Raw genomic sequence first — 17,266 nt, 5'->3', positions numbered from 1 at the left:
AATTTTAACAGTGAAACTGTGTAGATTTTATGTGAGACAGAAGATATGAGGCGACATACCCATAGAAGTAGCCAGTAACAACAGAATATGTACTATTTTAAAAATAAGTCAGAAAGCGAAGTCTTTTAGCTTGGTTAGTGAAAATCTGGTATTACTGCACACCATTCTCTTTAAACCCACAGTACCACAGATAATAGAGAAGGAACCACTTGTATAAACATGTTTTCTCTCCTTGTTAGTGGGACTTTTTGATGAATTCTACTAGTTTAGTTTTTAATGTCTCGGGGCAAATAAATGCACTAATTCATTCAGTTGACTATTCCATAGTCTAATAAATCATCACATACTACAAACAAAGTCATCATAAGAAGAATCTCCACTGAAGTGGGCCAAGTACTCCCCTAGGTTTTTCACCACATAGAGAGGAAATTATAGGAACTGACTAGTGATTTTCTTTTTTGAATTTTCATTGCAAAAGGGAAGCCCAGTGTTTTATTTTAGTTTAAAAGTTTTTATTATAATTTCTGTTAATTCTGCTTGGTGCCACCTACACTTATGGAACTGCCAAGAGCCTCAAATGAAAGACAGGATATAGTTTTCCTACACAGGAGTAAATCGAGGAATTAATTATGTTATGGGAGTCATAATGCAAACCCTTGTGTACCTTTACTCTCGGGGGGGACTGAGTTGTACCAGCCAGACTTATTATTATTTTGGGAATGGCACAACTTAGTCCTTGCAGTGCCTTTCCTTCCACTGTCCTCTGAGCCTGGAGTGAGCAGCAGTTCTGCAGCAGTGCTCTTCTTTCAGGTACAGCTGAGCATTTGAAGTGCCATGAAGAAGAGTGTGGAGGCCTTGAAATTAAACCCTGGGGATGGCTCTTTGGCTTATTTTGCAGGAAAGCATCCAAAAATCAGTGAGACATGGATGGCTGCAAGTGCAAGGAAATACCTTGTCTACTTTATTTTCTACTGTAGCGAGATCCCTGCATATAATAAATTTCACTTGAGTTGCTTCTGTCTTCTCTGATGTGGTTGATGCTGACCAACTTCTCAATTTTTTCCTTCCTTGTTTTCTTGACAGGAACAGTGCATTTCAGCCTTTTACCCACCCTTGTTCTTTAAGACCGAGTGTTGCTAGGGTTTAAACGTGACCCAGTTTGCAATGATGCTTACATTACTGCCATGCTATCTACATTTGTGTTCGCTATTCATAACCTTTTGGGATAATTTTCCTTCTGATTTTATTTAGCACTTTGAATTTGTATTTTCAAGATCCTTCTCCATGCCTCTGACAAGAAGATTTTGTTTTGACTTTAAAAAAATATCAAAATTGAAACATTTATGTTTATAGGCAACCTCAAATTCTAGAATATTTTAAAAATTATTTACTAATAAGTAGAATGCGCTGCTTCAAAAATACCTGGTGATGTTGATTATATGGATTTCCAAAACGTCATTACACAGAATCACAGACTGTTAGGGTTTGGAAGGGACCTTGAACCATCATCTAGTCCAATCCCCCTGCCAGAGCAGGAACACCTAGATGAGGTTACACAGGAAGGCGTTCAGGCGGGTTTTGAATGTCTCCAGAGAAGGAGACTCCACAACCTCCATGGGCAGCCTGTTCCAGTGCTCCGGCACCCTCACCGTGAAGAAGTTTCTTCTCAAATTTAAATGGAATCTCCTTTGTTCCAGTTTATACCCATTACCCCTTGTCCTATCATTGGTTGTCACTGAGAGGAGCCTGGCTCTATCCTTGTGACACTCACCCTTTACATATTTATAAACATTAATGAGACCACCCCTCAGTCTCCTGTTCTCCAAGCTAAAGAGACCCAGCTCCTTCAGCCTTTCCTCATAGCGGAGATGCTCCACTCCCTCATTAGTGGTTTTTAACCTAACTACTGGCGGTTTTGGTATGCAATAAACTAAAAATGAATGTCGATAGCATACGTGATCCTTTGGTTGTCCCAGCAGATTCACATGACTGTGAGGCAGCCGCACAGAGGGGATAAAGCTGGAGGTGAGGAGCTCAGCCGCCTCCGAGGCGGTGGTGGACAGGAGGTGTCTTGGCCCTCGCTGGGGGGAGTGCTGGGGGTCCCGCGTGCGCCTCGCACCGCAAAGTGCCGCCCGAGTGGCCGTGACTCGTATCGCTGGGCCGGGAGCCCCTCACCCCACCGCGCCAGTCCCAGCCCCTGTGATCCCCGCCCTTCTCCCGGCACCGGTCCCGCCGTGCAGCCGCCAAGGGGGCGGGGACCGGGGAACGCGGTAGGAACGGCAGGTGCGGCTTTTCGGCTCCCCCACCCCCGACCCGCCTGGCCGGTCCCCGCGGGGCCGGGCGGGGGCGCGCCGCCGCGGCCGCGGATGCAGGCGCTGGCGCGGCGCCAGCAGCATCGGCGCGTGTTGCATCAGACGAGGCGCTCCGCCGCGGTGCCGGCTCGGTCTTTCGCCGGGTGGCCAAGGGAACAGTGGGCCCGGCGGCGCTCCGCAAGATGCTGCGGACAGGCCCTCGACTGCTGCGGACCATCTGCACGACGGCCGCGGTGAGTGGTGCGGGGCGGGCAGCCGGGGACGTGAACCGCCCCACCCCGTGCGGCGCTGTGCCGTGCCTTGCCCGGGAGAGAACGGCGGGGGCTGCTTCTCGGCGTGCCGGGCAACCATGGGCCGAGCGAGGAGAACTGGCGGTAAGGGTAATTTTTCAGGGTTTGATCCGTATTATCTGTGCCGGGGTTTTAGTAAAGCCCGTACAGGCACGGGAATGTCAGCGGGGCTCGGGAGGGGGCTTGGTTTGCGTGCAGAAGCAGCATCTTGCCCAGCGGGATCGCAACCATCATCGGGGCGCTGCGTCTTGCAGGGATGCGGCTGGAAGCTGCAGGGAGCGGGCGCCAGCGATGCCGCGATAACCCCCGGTAACTGCGTGTCGAGAACAATGTGAGCGTGGCTGTTCGCTGCCTCACGCTGCATTACGCTGCATTTGCCCTGTGAGAAGGTGAAGGTTGCCTTCTCAGTTGGGAAGGACCATGCCTGTTCCCAGTGCTGGAGAAGGAGCCCCAGGCTTTGGCCTAGGAGGAGTGTTTAGTTTGTGACCTTCTCACTACCAGTGCCTAGCTCTGGGATGGTGAGTTGCTCGGGGTTGAAGTTGATGGTCTAAATTCCTTTGCATCCCATGGTTTAGTTTTTTACAGCTCTGCACATTTGTTCCAAGCTATTCTTTATGTCCTGTTAAACATATAGACTGCAGAACTTCTGCTCCCTGAAAGCCGTGCCAAATCCAAATTATCCAGATGTGTAGATCTGGCAAGCTGAATGGGGCTAAGAGATTTTTTCTTTCCTGAAGACTGTTCTTTGTTTCATGTTTGACTGCATGTTTTAGAGTGAGGACAGCAGCACCGCTAAAATATATATCTACATGGAAGGGGTTAGAATAAAGAGAATTAACACAAGCATTTTGGAAATGCAATCAGCAGTGCCAAAAAATGCGAACGAATGGTTGGTGATAACACATTGCCTGTAGATGTGTAGATGGGAGGGGAGGCGCTACAACAGGTTTCTGTTTGGAGGCACTGGAATTTAGCACATGTTGGGGCATCCTCAATAGATATAAAGGTGCAGTACTGCTTTTCCAAAGAGATGTAATTCAACATTAATTTTTTAAAAAGTGTAACATATTAAAATACTTACTAGCTTCACCAAATTCTTATCCATAATAAATAAAATATTGTAATCTTTTGGATAGTAAGCTTTGCAACCAAAATAGGAGTTACTAAATGTTAGCCTTCAAGAAATTTGATTAGAAAAATGATAACAAATTGAATGTTAGATACACATACAAAAGAAGCAGTAACAGAAAATTATTTTTATCTATGAAATATTCTCCTAGGGATAGGTTTTGTAACATTAGACTCTTCTGAGAAAAGAAAATGTAGCTCTTGGACTTGTCTTCCATTTTTAGGAACTAGAACTTGACAGGATAGTTACCAGCATTTGGCAGAGTGCTTTTGTGTGCAGTGCTTAATTCTATTTATTAGTTTTATTTTTGGTTAGGTGTTTTGGAGGAAAAAAATGACCAGCATGGAAGCAAACATTAAAATATTGTGTATCTTTTTATGACCCATTGTAAAATAAATTCCAGTACTGTATCAACAGATGATATGGCCAGAATTTTTAAATAGGGAAGTTAAACTTAAATCTGTGTTTTCATATTGAGGCAGTGAAAAAATAATGGACTTTCAGATGATTTAAGTATTCAAGATAAGACTGCTTGTACAAGTAGTTCTCAGGTTTTATGCTCATTACGTTTGTCTTATTTTTTTCATCCAAATTGGAAGCACTTGAGTCAGGGAAAGAGAATTACTATTAATCTGTGTTACAATCTGTGTTACAGAATTACAGTAGAGTGAGCACCAGCTTCTAAATTCTTGCCTTTCGGTATCACTGTCATAATAACTACATTGTCCTATGATTAATAAAGTAATAAAAAAAAAGGCCAGATCTCTCTAAGCCACTGGAACTGCATTGTTTGCCATAACTCAGAAGCAAAAAATGCGCTCTGATACTGCAGGACTATTAACCTTCCCGTGTATCTGTTAATGGATACTTCATGTCCATAGTCAGCCAGGCAACTGCAAAAGAAATCTAATATAGACTCTTAAGAGAACTGATAAAAAGTTTAATCTTTGCATGTGTTAGTGATAATGAGCCAGTATCCATCTGGCACATTAATCAACTACAAGGTTGTTCTACTGTTCTTGAACGAGCTTCCTTTCTACAGCGTCTTGCTGAACTCTAGTGACGGTACACTGGCCAAAATGTGCCATTTCCGTAAGAAAGAAAACACCAAACTGTTTTTTCATTTCTGTGCAATCTTATAGAACTTTCTGGTTTAATTGTGTCTTAGGTCCATATTAAAGTCTCCTAAAAGGATTTCCCATTTTCACAGGTGTAACTCATCTTACATAACAAGGCTTGAGGAGAATTTTAAAAGTAAGATACGAAGTGGCTTTAAGATCTCATGCAGTTGCTCAACTGTTATATTTCAAATAAGAAAAAAAATGAAGGATTGCATTTGTGGTCTGATGATACAAGACCTTCCACATATAGAAATTCTTTTTTGTGTTTTTACTCAGTAGAAATCCTGTGCATGGCTGATTTGTGGGTTTGGCTCCTGCTTTCTACTGGTGACAGTGTATGTGTTAATGCACTATAAGCAAATTTCCACATCTAAGCCAGATGTTAATAGAAATCACATAGTGCACATGTACTATTCATTGGAGAAGTAACTCAGGAACCACTGGTCATAGCACAATTAGCAGGTCCATCTTGCAATTGAAATCAGACCCCATTTGAGTAGCTTTCTATAAGTGTGAGGCAGCAGAGCTGATTTACTGGCAAGCTAATCTTTTGTGCGTTGAAGAAATGGGACTTATCCAGTCTGCAATATTCTCAATTTTGCGAGGTTTGGGAAGGTTTTTTTGTTTTTTTGGGGACTGTTCTCTCTTTGCTTCTCACCATTTCTTGACTTAGTTCCACAACTTGCACAAATTAAGCATGTGTAGCTTTACTGAAGCTCTGCTGATTTACAGCAAATCATTATTTGGAACTGGAACTGGTATGCAGTTACATGTAATATGAGAATATGATTTATTCACAGGGAAACATGAACTAAAAGTGAAGTTTAGGAACAGAGGATGCATATGTTATTAACACTTTGTGAATAAGTGGAGAAAAAGTAGCTCTTAAAGTGGTGAGAAATTTGAACTGAAAATTACAAGATTGGCCAAGTATCAGCAAAACAACAGAGTACAGCAGTATTTTAGAAGTATTTTTAAGTGGAGGTTGGATACATTCATAAAAGCAATAGTATGATGTTATTGCTTGTGATGACAGAGAAGTAGATTTGTTAGCTAAAGAGAACATTTCCAGTCTTGTGTTTTTACTGAGAGATGTTAACAAAAGGACAAAAGCAGAATAAGCAACTCTCATCTGGACTATCTTTAATATTTCTTCCACATACTGGTTGGGCTGCCACTGTAAATTAGGACTGTATAGAAATCAGTTGATTTCATTACATGCCAAACATGTTCAGTGATCCAGCATGTTAATTTTTCTCCAACTTGCCCACTAGACTTAAAATAATCAGGAAAATCTGGTGATTATTTTTCATAATGCAGCAGCATTTTGCCTGTAAAATCAAAGATCTCAGTCATAAAGCATTGGTAATGAAATCTACCTGCATCCATTGGGCCTTGCAAAATAAGTATTGCAAAAGTAAGTTTTACTCTTTATAATACAGAACACAGTTTTGTCTTTATCAAGAACAAAATAGTGGACGTATTTTAGGCATCACTGTCAGCAATGCAGCATTTGTTAGGTGTATTATTATCACCAGTCTCATAGATATTTTCTACCAGCCAACTATAACAATCTGACTTTGCAAGAGCCTGAGTTGTGAGTGCGTTTGCATCTTACTACTTGTTATTAACACTACTGCAGTTGCAGAGGTGCTGAGTAATACTGTAATACAGTTTTACTAAGCAGTTTCATTGTGAGGGAAAATATCATCTCTGGACAAATAGTTATTACCTGTTTGTTTATATAGAAAATAAAATGCATGCTTCGATATTCCTCTAATGGAACCTACCAATTCATAACTTCCTTTTCTAAGCCCAACTGCACAATTAAAATGTAACTTGAAACCAGCAAAATACATCCATAATATTTCAGATGTAAAATGAATTGTAATGAAAAGGACTGTGTTTTTGAGAAGCCTGTTTTTCAGGACATTTCTTTTTGTCATAGAATTTGTCATATGATCTGATGGACAGTCCAGACCATCTTATATCCATCAATAACCCACCTAGTCAAGGTATTGTCATGTTCCCAGCAACTGTAAGAAAGGGAAAAGAGGAGGGACGAGAAAAACATACAAGTGCCAACATACAAAACAAATGCCAGGGGTTAAGATACTCAAACAGTGCTTCGATTCCTCTTTATCATCCTGAGCTTATGACATCTAATGGGTCATTCAGAAAAAATGGCAGTCAAAGTCCAGTTGGGAAAGGTGAAGTTAAAGATAAAGGTAGGGAGTATGTGGATTTATTTTCTGCCTTTCATTCAGGCCTCTGAAGAGGAGGTTTCTTTAATGGTTTGAGTCTAGGAATAGTTTGTACCAGATGCAGCTTTGGGGAAGGTAAGTTTGCTGTTTATTCTGTGTGAACATTTCCTTCATAACCAGGTGTGCAGGTCCATTGGTTTTTTGAAGATTTCCAATTTTCAGTTTCCAGAAGCTGCTGAAAAATGCAAACACAGCTGCTTTTAGGGACAGTTTCACCCTTCTGCCAGCACCTGTGTGCTCATTCCTGCTCCTCTGCTGGACCTGTGTTAGGACTTGTGGCAGTGCAATGAACCAGATTAGTGCATAGATCCAGTGAAGAATGAGCTACATTTTCTCAGGTTCATGCCTAACCCAGTTCTTGCAGCTACAGGAACACCACTTCTGGCATAAAGGAGGTGTTAGAGGCAAGGAACTGGAGGCAGGGTGGGAGAGGAGCACAAGTGTCCCCTAAATCTAAAGAGACTCTGAAGGTATTAATAGTTTTCTCAGGATGCAAGCACTTGAATAACATAGCAGTACATGATATCCTGATATGATAGTAGTGTGGTGATTCTAACTATCCTAAAAATAAAGAGTTGGGGCAGCTACTGGGACCTACTCAGTTTGAAGAAGCTTAGAAGCAAGTGCACTGGGATGCAAAGGCAGAAAGCAGTGGAAGTCAAACAAAGGAACCTTGCAGTGTTGTCTTGCAGGAAGATCAAATGGGTGATCATTACCTTTAACTTGCAGGAACAATGCAAGTGAGTCTTGTTTAGCCTATAAGTAGTAACCACAAATAACATGCCAACATTTAATTATAAGGATTTAGAGGGTGTGTTTCAGGTACCTAAGTTATGCCTAGAAAAACGGCTTTATATATCTGTTTAAAAAATATTTTTAAATTTTTTGTCATATTAATTCTGACTATGAATAAAATCATGCAGCCTGTTATGGCTCTTTTAACAAGCAGTGGGCCTGTCTAATGGAAATAACTGGGAAAGCAATATAGACATCGATAACAGTATCAGATGATACTTTTATGTTGTGTTCTCTCTGAATTGTACATTTCTTGTCATTAATTTCAAAAAATAGATCATTATTCCTTCAAAGGTGATTGGGGTGAAAGATGTTCATCAAACTGAGCATGGTTCAAGAAGGAGCAAGAGAAGAACATAAACGACAATGTGGTTTTGTTTGTTTGTGTGTTTGTTTGTTTGTTGTTTTTTCATCCTAGAACATGGCTTGTTTTAATTCTTTTCACCAGGCTTACCAACATAAGCTAAGGCTAGCCCTTATAGGTCAAAGTATATTTGGACAAGAAGTTTATAACAAGCTGAGAAAAGAGGGCCACAAAGTTGTGGGAGTGTTCACAGTGCCTGACAAGAATGGACAAGCTGATCCTTTGGGTAAGTATAACCTTAATCTAAATGTTAAAATTACAGACATACATAACAAACTTATCTTTTCGTGAGAAGGTGATATTTATATGGGAATGGGTTGCATATGTTGCCTTTATTACACTGGATTCAGCACAAGAATTATGCTTCAACAAACAAAAGCCCAAGAACTGGTATAACCTTGCTAGCTAGTCAGTATTAAGAGTTGTTTCTAACCATACAGGGCCATACATCATGAAATTAAAAAAAAAATAAATTATCTGAGTACTTGATTAGAATGCACGTACTAGAGGTAATCATCCTGAACTTGATCTGTATCTTAAAGCAAATAGCTGCTGAGCCTGTGCTCAAGCACAGACGTCTGCCACCAGTTTCACTGTGCTGTCTGGGACAGTCCAGGCATGGAGCCAGGACTATTTATCCCTGGATTTCTGCCCTTTCTGATGAGCTTGCCTGCGGCTGTGTACCTGCAGAGCCTATTTCTCTTCCACCTGGACTATAGGAGACCCGTTGAAAAGGGTAAAGGAGGCTTTGCTCTTCCTTTTACCATTGCCAAGATGCATAAGATTTTCTAGACTTCCTAAGGAAAGAGTTCTTGCTTGACAGATACTCAGAATTGTACTTACACAGCAGAACCCAGTGTGACAACGAAGCTACTTTGGAATAATCTGAATTGTAACCTCTTTTTTTTTTTTTTTTCTTTTTTTTTCAGTGGCACAAAAATAGTGAGTTAATAAGATTAGCAAATAGAAGTGCCAGAATGGTATATACCTTTAGTCCAGACATGTATTTACAGAACTCTTGTGAGGGAATTAAAAAATGTAAATTTTCCTCACCTGGGCTATGGCACTCCCAAACTAGCATACAATTCTCTACTTTATTACATTCTGTAACTCCACCTCATTAAAAGATTTAATCGCACTTAGAAGAATCAGAGGATGTAACTATTAGTTTAGAAAAGGACAATTCAACTATCCAGCTCTGGAAGCATACCATAATACTTGGTGACATTATATAAGGAATTGTCGTGTACTTATTACACTAGCAGATGCAAATAAGCAAGTCTTCCACTGATTTCAATCACGTATTTATTTTAACTAAACCCTAGAAGTAGTTTGTTGCTTTCCTAGTGGGAAAAGAACACTATTAAATACTTTGTTGCCTTTTACTTCCAGATGACTCAAACACCTTAAGTCTCAAGTGAAATTTGCTAATGTTTCTATATACTCGAACAGCAATGATTTTTATTTCTAAAAACAGTTGCAGTACACACTAATTTTCATGGAATGGTATTTAAGTCAGTATTTACTTAAAACCTAAGTTAATAGGCTAAAGATGCTTCAGGTCAATCTCAAGATCCGATTTCAGAAGTAAAAAAAAAAAAGGAAAGTAATAAAATGTGTTTAGAAATATTAATTAGATTCGTTTTCAAATCTCTTATTTTCCCTTTTCTTCCTGTTATACACACAACTCAACAGATGTAGAGTTTGACTCCACTCTCCTGCTCTCTGTGATGAGTTATTAAGCACTTGCGCAATGAAATGTATCAAGTACCTGAAAAGTCTCTCTGCAATTAGTACAGGGTTTTTTTTTTTGTCACTTTTGAGCCTAATTTTAGGTGTATCTGTGTGTCTCACAGATAAATGAAAGCATATCCGGAAGACATCAGTAAACAGAATTTTGGAGAAATGCCTGAAGGCCTCTAGCATCTCTATTATTTGCACCACATGGCAAAATGACGCTGACATGAGTGAATCTTAGTTGTATGTAGTCATATTCACATACAAATTGCTGAAGTGGAAAATTAAGTTATGCTAAACCAAAGCAGTTACAGACAAACGTGATGACCAGACAAGAAATGAAATGTCACTTTTAGGTGGTCAATAACATTCATCATTCTTTTCTGCTTTCACTGGTACTTATCACCCAACTCATACAAGTTATCTGAAAGTTGAGACTGACATATGCTGTAGGAAGGAGAATCAAAGACAGAATCAATAAAATATATCCAAGCACAAAGGTTTTTAAATAGCATACAAAACAGTACAAAGGGCACTCTGTAATCATACACTTGATGATCTGCTAGAGTTATCATGCAATACCTCTCTGATTTCAGTTTGAATTTTTAACGTAAAATTTAAATTTTAAAAAAATTGCTCTTGCCCCTCAGCACTGGCAGCGGAGAAGGACGGCACTCCTGTTTTCAAGTTCCCCAGATGGAGAGCGAAAGGCAAGCCTATCGAGGAAGTAGTTGCAGCCTACAAATCAGTTGGAGCAGAGCTAAATGTCCTTCCCTTCTGTACACAGTTCATCCCCATGGATGTTATTGACTGCCCAAAACATGGCTCAATTATTTACCACCCATCCATCCTGCCACGCCACCGTGGAGCTTCCGCAATCAACTGGTGAGTTTTGTGCAACGAAACTCCACGTGTGTCGCATTAGGATGTTGGTCTGTACCCATTACTCATGTGAATGCTGGCACTGTCCTGTTGACTTGCAACTGCTCTGAAGGAGCTTTGCTGAAGCAGCTGAGTATTTGGTTCATGAACTACCCTTCATACTTAAGATTCATTATGATTTCCAATACAAGTGCAGCTGTTATTCTGGGAAGATCAGTGACATGATTTGTACATTCATATATTTTATTGACATGGGTAAATTGACAATCTGGAGTTTTCATAGGCAGGACACTGCTCTTCCAGCTCATCCCCCACAAACACAAGGTAACTATTACAACAGGGCTTGATGCAGAGCCCAAGATTTCACAGAAGGGAAGGGAGATGGGGGAAGAGAATCCACAAGAATAAAACCTTATCTTGTGCTCCTCCTGAGCAACGCACAAGGGTAGATTCAAAATGTTACAGTGAAAGAACTACACTGCAATAATTATCTCAGTAGTCTCAGATCTAATATTCTAGTGACAACAGAAATGCCATTTTCACAGTGTTTAAACTCAATAGGAAGTTGTCTAAATATGAAGAAACAATTTTAAAAGAATCTTATAGACAGCATTATGATTATCTAATGACACAAACATTGTAGATTCAAAGTAAAGACATATTTTGGTGTGGATTTTTTTTGTTGTTTGTTTTGCTAAACTGAAGTACTTAAGGAGGAGTAACTTAAGGAGTAAAGAAGACTACTAGAGACATAACGAAATCCTTCAGAAAGTGGCAGTTGTGTCCAAGTGAGTAAAATTAAAACGTGCATAAACTCTGGCAAATTAGGTGTAAAATGAGAGTAAGGCAGTCCAGAAAAGAAATAAAGAACCAGCTTTTAAAGGCATACAATGGAATAATAACTATTTTCTCAGTGCATTCAAGGTGGGAGGTATATAGGCTGATATAGGTGTTTCATACAAAAAAATTGCTTATCAAAGAGAACACCATAGTAGGAAATCTGTATTGGTATTCAGGATGGAGGAGCTTAAGATGTCACTACCATACAGCCATTTTTTATGTAGAATAAGTCAGAACTATTCTGTTGAGCTGAACTGTGTGTAGAGGAGATTTTAAATAAACTGATGAATGAATAAGAATCTCTTCTCAGGACCAAGGGACTTTCAAGCAAAGGTTCCACAGGTTTTTCTTCCTTCAGATTGTGTTGCTGTTGGAGACTGGAAAACAGCAAGAACAACAGCAGTTTTAAACAGGCTCAGAGGAGAAGCCAGGAAACTATAGACTAGTCAATCTGGTTTCAATCTGCAATAAAAAGTACTATTTCTACACAAACGGGTAAATGTGATAATGTGAAAGTGAGATTAAGAAAATGGGTGGTCAAATTTAAAGTTTAAAATATGAAAAAAATGTACATAAGGGGAGAAAAACTAACCATATGTAATCACAATTAAATTTAAGTTACTTGTTACTACTCAGAAAAGGGACCATGGAAGGATCTTGAATACTGTCTTCATCTCAGTTGGAGCATGAAGGAGCTACAGAAATGCTCCAGAAAAGGCTAAAAAAGATGGTCAAAGCTGCAGAACAGCTTCCACATGATGGGAGCCTCTTCCAGCTGCTGCCACTCTGTTATCAGCAGCTGTCTGTGGAGGGAGCTGGTGGCCAGAGGAGGGGACACACATTAGTTCTCATCTTGTTACCTATTCAGCATTAGGGACATTTGCCCTTGATACCTTCTTCTTCTCCAGCCATGCAGAGGACATGCACTTCTCACCAGGGTGCTCTTTTGGCATTTGTACGTAATATAAAACAGAAGAGATGCTGCTTAAATGTGTGAAAGGTCTGATATGGGTTGGCCAAACTTCTGTAAGCTTCTGTTTTTGTGAACATGCCAGCTTCCCCAGTTGTCTTTAGTTTGTCCCTTGCTCTGCACAAATGTGTGCTCTACTCCTTTTAATAATTTAGTTTTCAGTGCTTACAGTTAATAGTGATTTTTCATGTGTATAAGGCAGATCTCATGATCCTATCACAGCATGGACTGCCAAGGGAATACTTACATGAGCTCTGTCTTACAGAAAATGGCAGTGGTCTTTGCATGCAGACAAATGGTTAAGTGTGTAGGAAAGATATATATCTCTCTATTTCTGACTGCTCCCTTAAACACACTTTTGTTTGATTATACGTCATTCTGAGGCACATGCAGCTCCAAAGGAGAACTGGAAATTTTATGTGGCTAAAGTTCCCTCAGATTCAGAGGCAGATCTGAGCTGATGCAGATTGGCATAGGTCTATTGTAAGCGGTGTTATGACCCTTCATAGCAGCTGAGAATCTGGCTGGATATAAATTCCCTTAATAACTTTCCCTCGAACAGTTGCATATCCATCATTTTCCACTCTGAGTTTAGCTCTTTTTCAGCTGTGTGGCAACTGTACTTTCCTTGCCAACCTACAGACGAGTTGTGAGCATTAGCTAATTATATTCAACTATGAATTATTCAGATAATATGCTGTGTACATGCTTCCATCTTTCAAATTATGTCATAACTATTGCACATCTTTTGCTTTGTATGTCTTACCACTCATAATACTTTAAAAATAATTGTCACAACTGTTGGATAGACTCCCTGGATTCAGTTGCAGCATTTCTTGTGTCACTTTGTGGAAACCACACATCAACAGTGTCAAAACTGTGGGTTCCTGACTGTGAAATGGGCAATGAAACTAGTATTAAAGATAGTTAGGATTTTCTTTTCTATATACACAATGCAAATGAACGTGTAAAAGATGGGTCGATATCCCTGACTACTCTCATACTGTCTGTATTTACCATAAGGCTTTTTTTTCATGTCCAGGACTTTAATTCAAGGAGATAAGAAAGCAGGATTTACAATTTTTTGGGCTGATGATGGCTTGGACACTGGACCAATACTTCTGCAGCGAGAATGTGATGTTGGACAAAATGACACTGTGGACGACCTGTACAACCGATTCCTTTTTCCAGAAGGAGTAAAGGCGATGGTATGTTTAGCTGTACTAAATATATCTGTGTTTTAGGAGGAAAAGAAAACCATCTACTGGTGTTTGAAAATAAAGGTAATAAGATGCTTATATTTGGAGAGACAGAGGCTGTGGTGCTCAGCTGACTCCTGGGCTTTGGTGGAGCTCTGCTGCTTCATGACAGCTGGGGAGGTGGCCTCAGAGTGTTCATTGCTGGCAGCAGTCAGAGCGTATCCTATTTCCACAGCAGGCAAGAAGTTGGACTTGTCTGGAATGTAGCTCTTTGCACAGATTTTTTTGAATGTTTTTACAAGGTGCAGTTTTTTACCAGCTCAGAGAGAACAGAAAGTTTGGGGTGAGGTTGAAAAAAAAAAGGGGGGGGGGATGGTGTTTTAAGTTCAGAGCCCTGGTGGGTTGGCTTTGGATTTTGTATGCTTGTCCTTTCGTTCCATTTTGTTTTGTTTTAAAATGAAGAAAAGAAATTGCATAAAAATACTCAGTGTGGATCATTGGAACATTTTTTTTCTCTCTCCATTTAAATGCAGAGAAATAACTTTTTGCAGAAAGAAAAAGGAAAGAGTTGAATGCAAACATACAGAGCCATGTTCTGCCCCTGCAGACTTCAGGCAGTTGCTATATGTTTGGTGACTAGCTACTCCCATCAAATTTATCAGACTATTTCTTTGTCAAATAAATTTAAGCATATACGTATGTTAATCAGTGCAGCATTAGTCCCTAGATTTTGGAAATTCTAGGTTTTAAAAATAAGCCAGTTTTCCTTGTGGCAAAAAGTCTTTTTCAGTCATTTACAAGTACAACTGTGGAAAAAAGGCAGACCAAGCTAACATAATCTCTTTTACTTTTGCACTTAGGTGGAAGCTGTACATCTAATTGCTGATGGTAAGGCCCCTCGTATACCTCAGCCCGAAGAAGGGGCAACATATGAAGGGATCCAGAAAAAGGAAAATGCAGAGGTAGTGTTAAATAACACTGTGTTTTGCACATATCATTAGAAAAGTTATTAACTCAGATTACAATAGTAGTGATATCAAGTTAACATGAATTGTAATTCAGCTGTTTCCCCAACTCTTATTCCTGGGATAACTCCAAGGATGTGTGTAATGGACCACCAGGTTAGGTTCCTATTCCCTTTCAGCAGTTACATATATTTAGAAACTTGGTGTCCTACTTGGGATCATCTACACACAGCCATATGACAGCTGTACTTTCAGGGGATTCTTACCATGCTACCATACTTTTAAATGCATCATTGAATGAAGATAGTTCACTTTGTTTACCAACAGTCCATACTAAATTCTCTACCAGTTGTTCAATGTTAGGAAAAACAAGCATTGGCATCTTTCCTGTTGGCACCAGGAAAAATAAATAGGTCATGTAAACAAATAACAGATGAAAAAATTATCTAAACACCCATATAAGAATTGTTTTATACAAGCACCCCCACTGCATTAGCTGGATCTCCTTGTTGGTTGGGAAGGCCACCATAAAATGATAGTGAATTCTGCCTGTAATACCTTCTTTTCCTTTTCTAGACCAGTGCAAGAGTTAACAAAAAATGAAAAAATTATTCCAACAATTTCATTCTCTTGTCCATGCGAATGTAGTCCTTTCCACCTGAAATATTGTAGGTGATGCTTTTATGATAATTCAATTTCTGCTTTAACTTAGAAAAAAATAGCTTTGTATAAGGATATTTTTATTCATCCCTATGGTGTAATATATAAAGAGCTTCCTTGGAACTAGCTTGATCTCCCTGCTGTGAAACCATTCTCATTGGCTTATAACTTGCTGCTTAATATTCTTTGTGCTTAAAATGGGAAGGATACTAAGTACTTGAGTTTTGCTATTTAACAGTTCTTCTGCAACTTCCTTTAATTCATTTTGTACTTTGACTCACAATACTGCAAAGATAAAGGAATACATTTTCACTGGTGTTACATATTAAATACACATCACATTTTTAAAACATTCTTTCCTTTTTCCTCCAAGACTTGAAAGAATTGCAAGTTGTAGCAGGGATTCAATCTATGAAACAATTTCTAAAGGATTAGTAAATGATTGGAAAGTATTTTGATAAAAGTTTGTTGATTTATCAAAGAACTTAGCATCCAAGCAATTAATAGATAATTTTCAGCAGGTGATACTCCAGACGCAGACATGTATATGTATATGTATATGTATATGTATATGTATATGTATATGTATATGTATATGTATATGTATATGTATATGTATATGTATATGTATACTGTGCTTATTAAATCTATTAATCATAATATTATTTATGAATGAATACCTAGTAGCAAGAGTATTTTTTCATTATATTAGCGTGAAAAGGAGAATCTGTGAAAAGATATAGACTGCACAGAACACAGAAGTACGAAGAGCATCCTATTTGTTAGGTCTTTGATGATTCACCATCTGGAGATCACTCATCTTCCTTTATCACTAATAAACCAGACCCTTTCTATGTTCTTAAATAAATAAATAGTTGAAAGAGAAGGAGGGAGAATTTGTAATTCTGTAGCGAAACATTACTAAGTTGATTTATATCTAAGCAGAGAAGAATTTACTGGCATGTCTTGATTTCCTAGATCTCCTGGGACCAACCTGCAGCAGCTTTGCACAATTGGATTCGAGGGCATGATAAAGTGCCTGGAGCATGGGCAACAATAGATGGCCAGGTATGCTCTGAAAACTAGAAGAATGTTCATTTATATAACCTCTTTTTGACCTTTTTTTGTTATAAAATTAAAGGTGTCTGCATACAGGTGAATACAAATGAGAGTTACATTCGAGCAGCTAGAACAGGCACCTAGACAAATGTACAGAACACAGTAGTTAAGATTTTTTTAATGATAGATCCATTTAATTCAAAGAAAAAGAAGAGCAATATCTGAAAAAAATGGGCATGGTACAAAGCAATAAGTAAGAAGGGTAGAACCAGACTGTGCCAGTTGTTTTGGAAAGTAAGCTTGCATTATAGTATAATGCAACCCATTCTGTATAGTGGGCAACATCACAATATTAACAGCAAAATTAAACACTATGACCTACTGAAAAAACAAGGAAGCTTTGATTTTAAAGAGAATTGGGTCTAGATCATTTGCAGAAATAAATATATCTCATTTAATCCAAAACCAACTGCTTCTTTTCAATGTATTGAAACTATTATACATTTGATTCACATAGTACTTACAGAAAATATTTTAAAAACCACATTATCTTTCCTAGCTGTGATGTCCAGGTTTTGTTACTTAACTATTAGCCACATGCTAGTCAGCTGCTCCAAAAGTCTGGTTCTGCCCTAACATCCAGGAACTGTTGCTGATTTGAGAGCCCAGAGAGAACGGA

At 39.2% G+C, this 17,266-nt stretch overlaps 1 protein-coding gene across 8 annotated transcripts in view; it reads left to right on the top strand.

The window, feature by feature from the left end:
* Nucleotides 1-17,266, top strand: part of ALDH1L2 (aldehyde dehydrogenase 1 family member L2) — a 40,098-nt gene that overhangs the window by 3,540 nt on the left and 19,292 nt on the right. For 2 of the 8 annotated variants that reach the window (XM_065039026.1, XM_065039005.1), the window contains exons 1-7: nucleotides 2,313-2,545; nucleotides 8,360-8,501; nucleotides 10,663-10,722; nucleotides 10,800-10,897; nucleotides 13,747-13,912; nucleotides 14,764-14,865; nucleotides 16,507-16,596. In XM_065039026.1, the coding sequence (XP_064895098.1) occupies nucleotides 8,481-8,501; nucleotides 10,663-10,722; nucleotides 10,800-10,897; nucleotides 13,747-13,912; nucleotides 14,764-14,865; nucleotides 16,507-16,596 (537 nt within the window). In that variant the 5' untranslated portion in view covers nucleotides 2,313-2,545; nucleotides 8,360-8,480. The other 6 variants (XM_065039035.1, XM_065039008.1, XM_065039067.1 and 3 more) reach the window with 5 other exon arrangements.

Source organism: Columba livia, chromosome 1, assembly GCF_036013475.1.
Source record: "Columba livia isolate bColLiv1 breed racing homer chromosome 1, bColLiv1.pat.W.v2, whole genome shotgun sequence".
NCBI classification, from domain to species: Eukaryota; Metazoa; Chordata; class Aves; order Columbiformes; family Columbidae; genus Columba; species Columba livia.
Note: the sequence above shows the minus strand (reverse complement) of the source record. Positions and strands in the feature narration are given on the sequence as shown.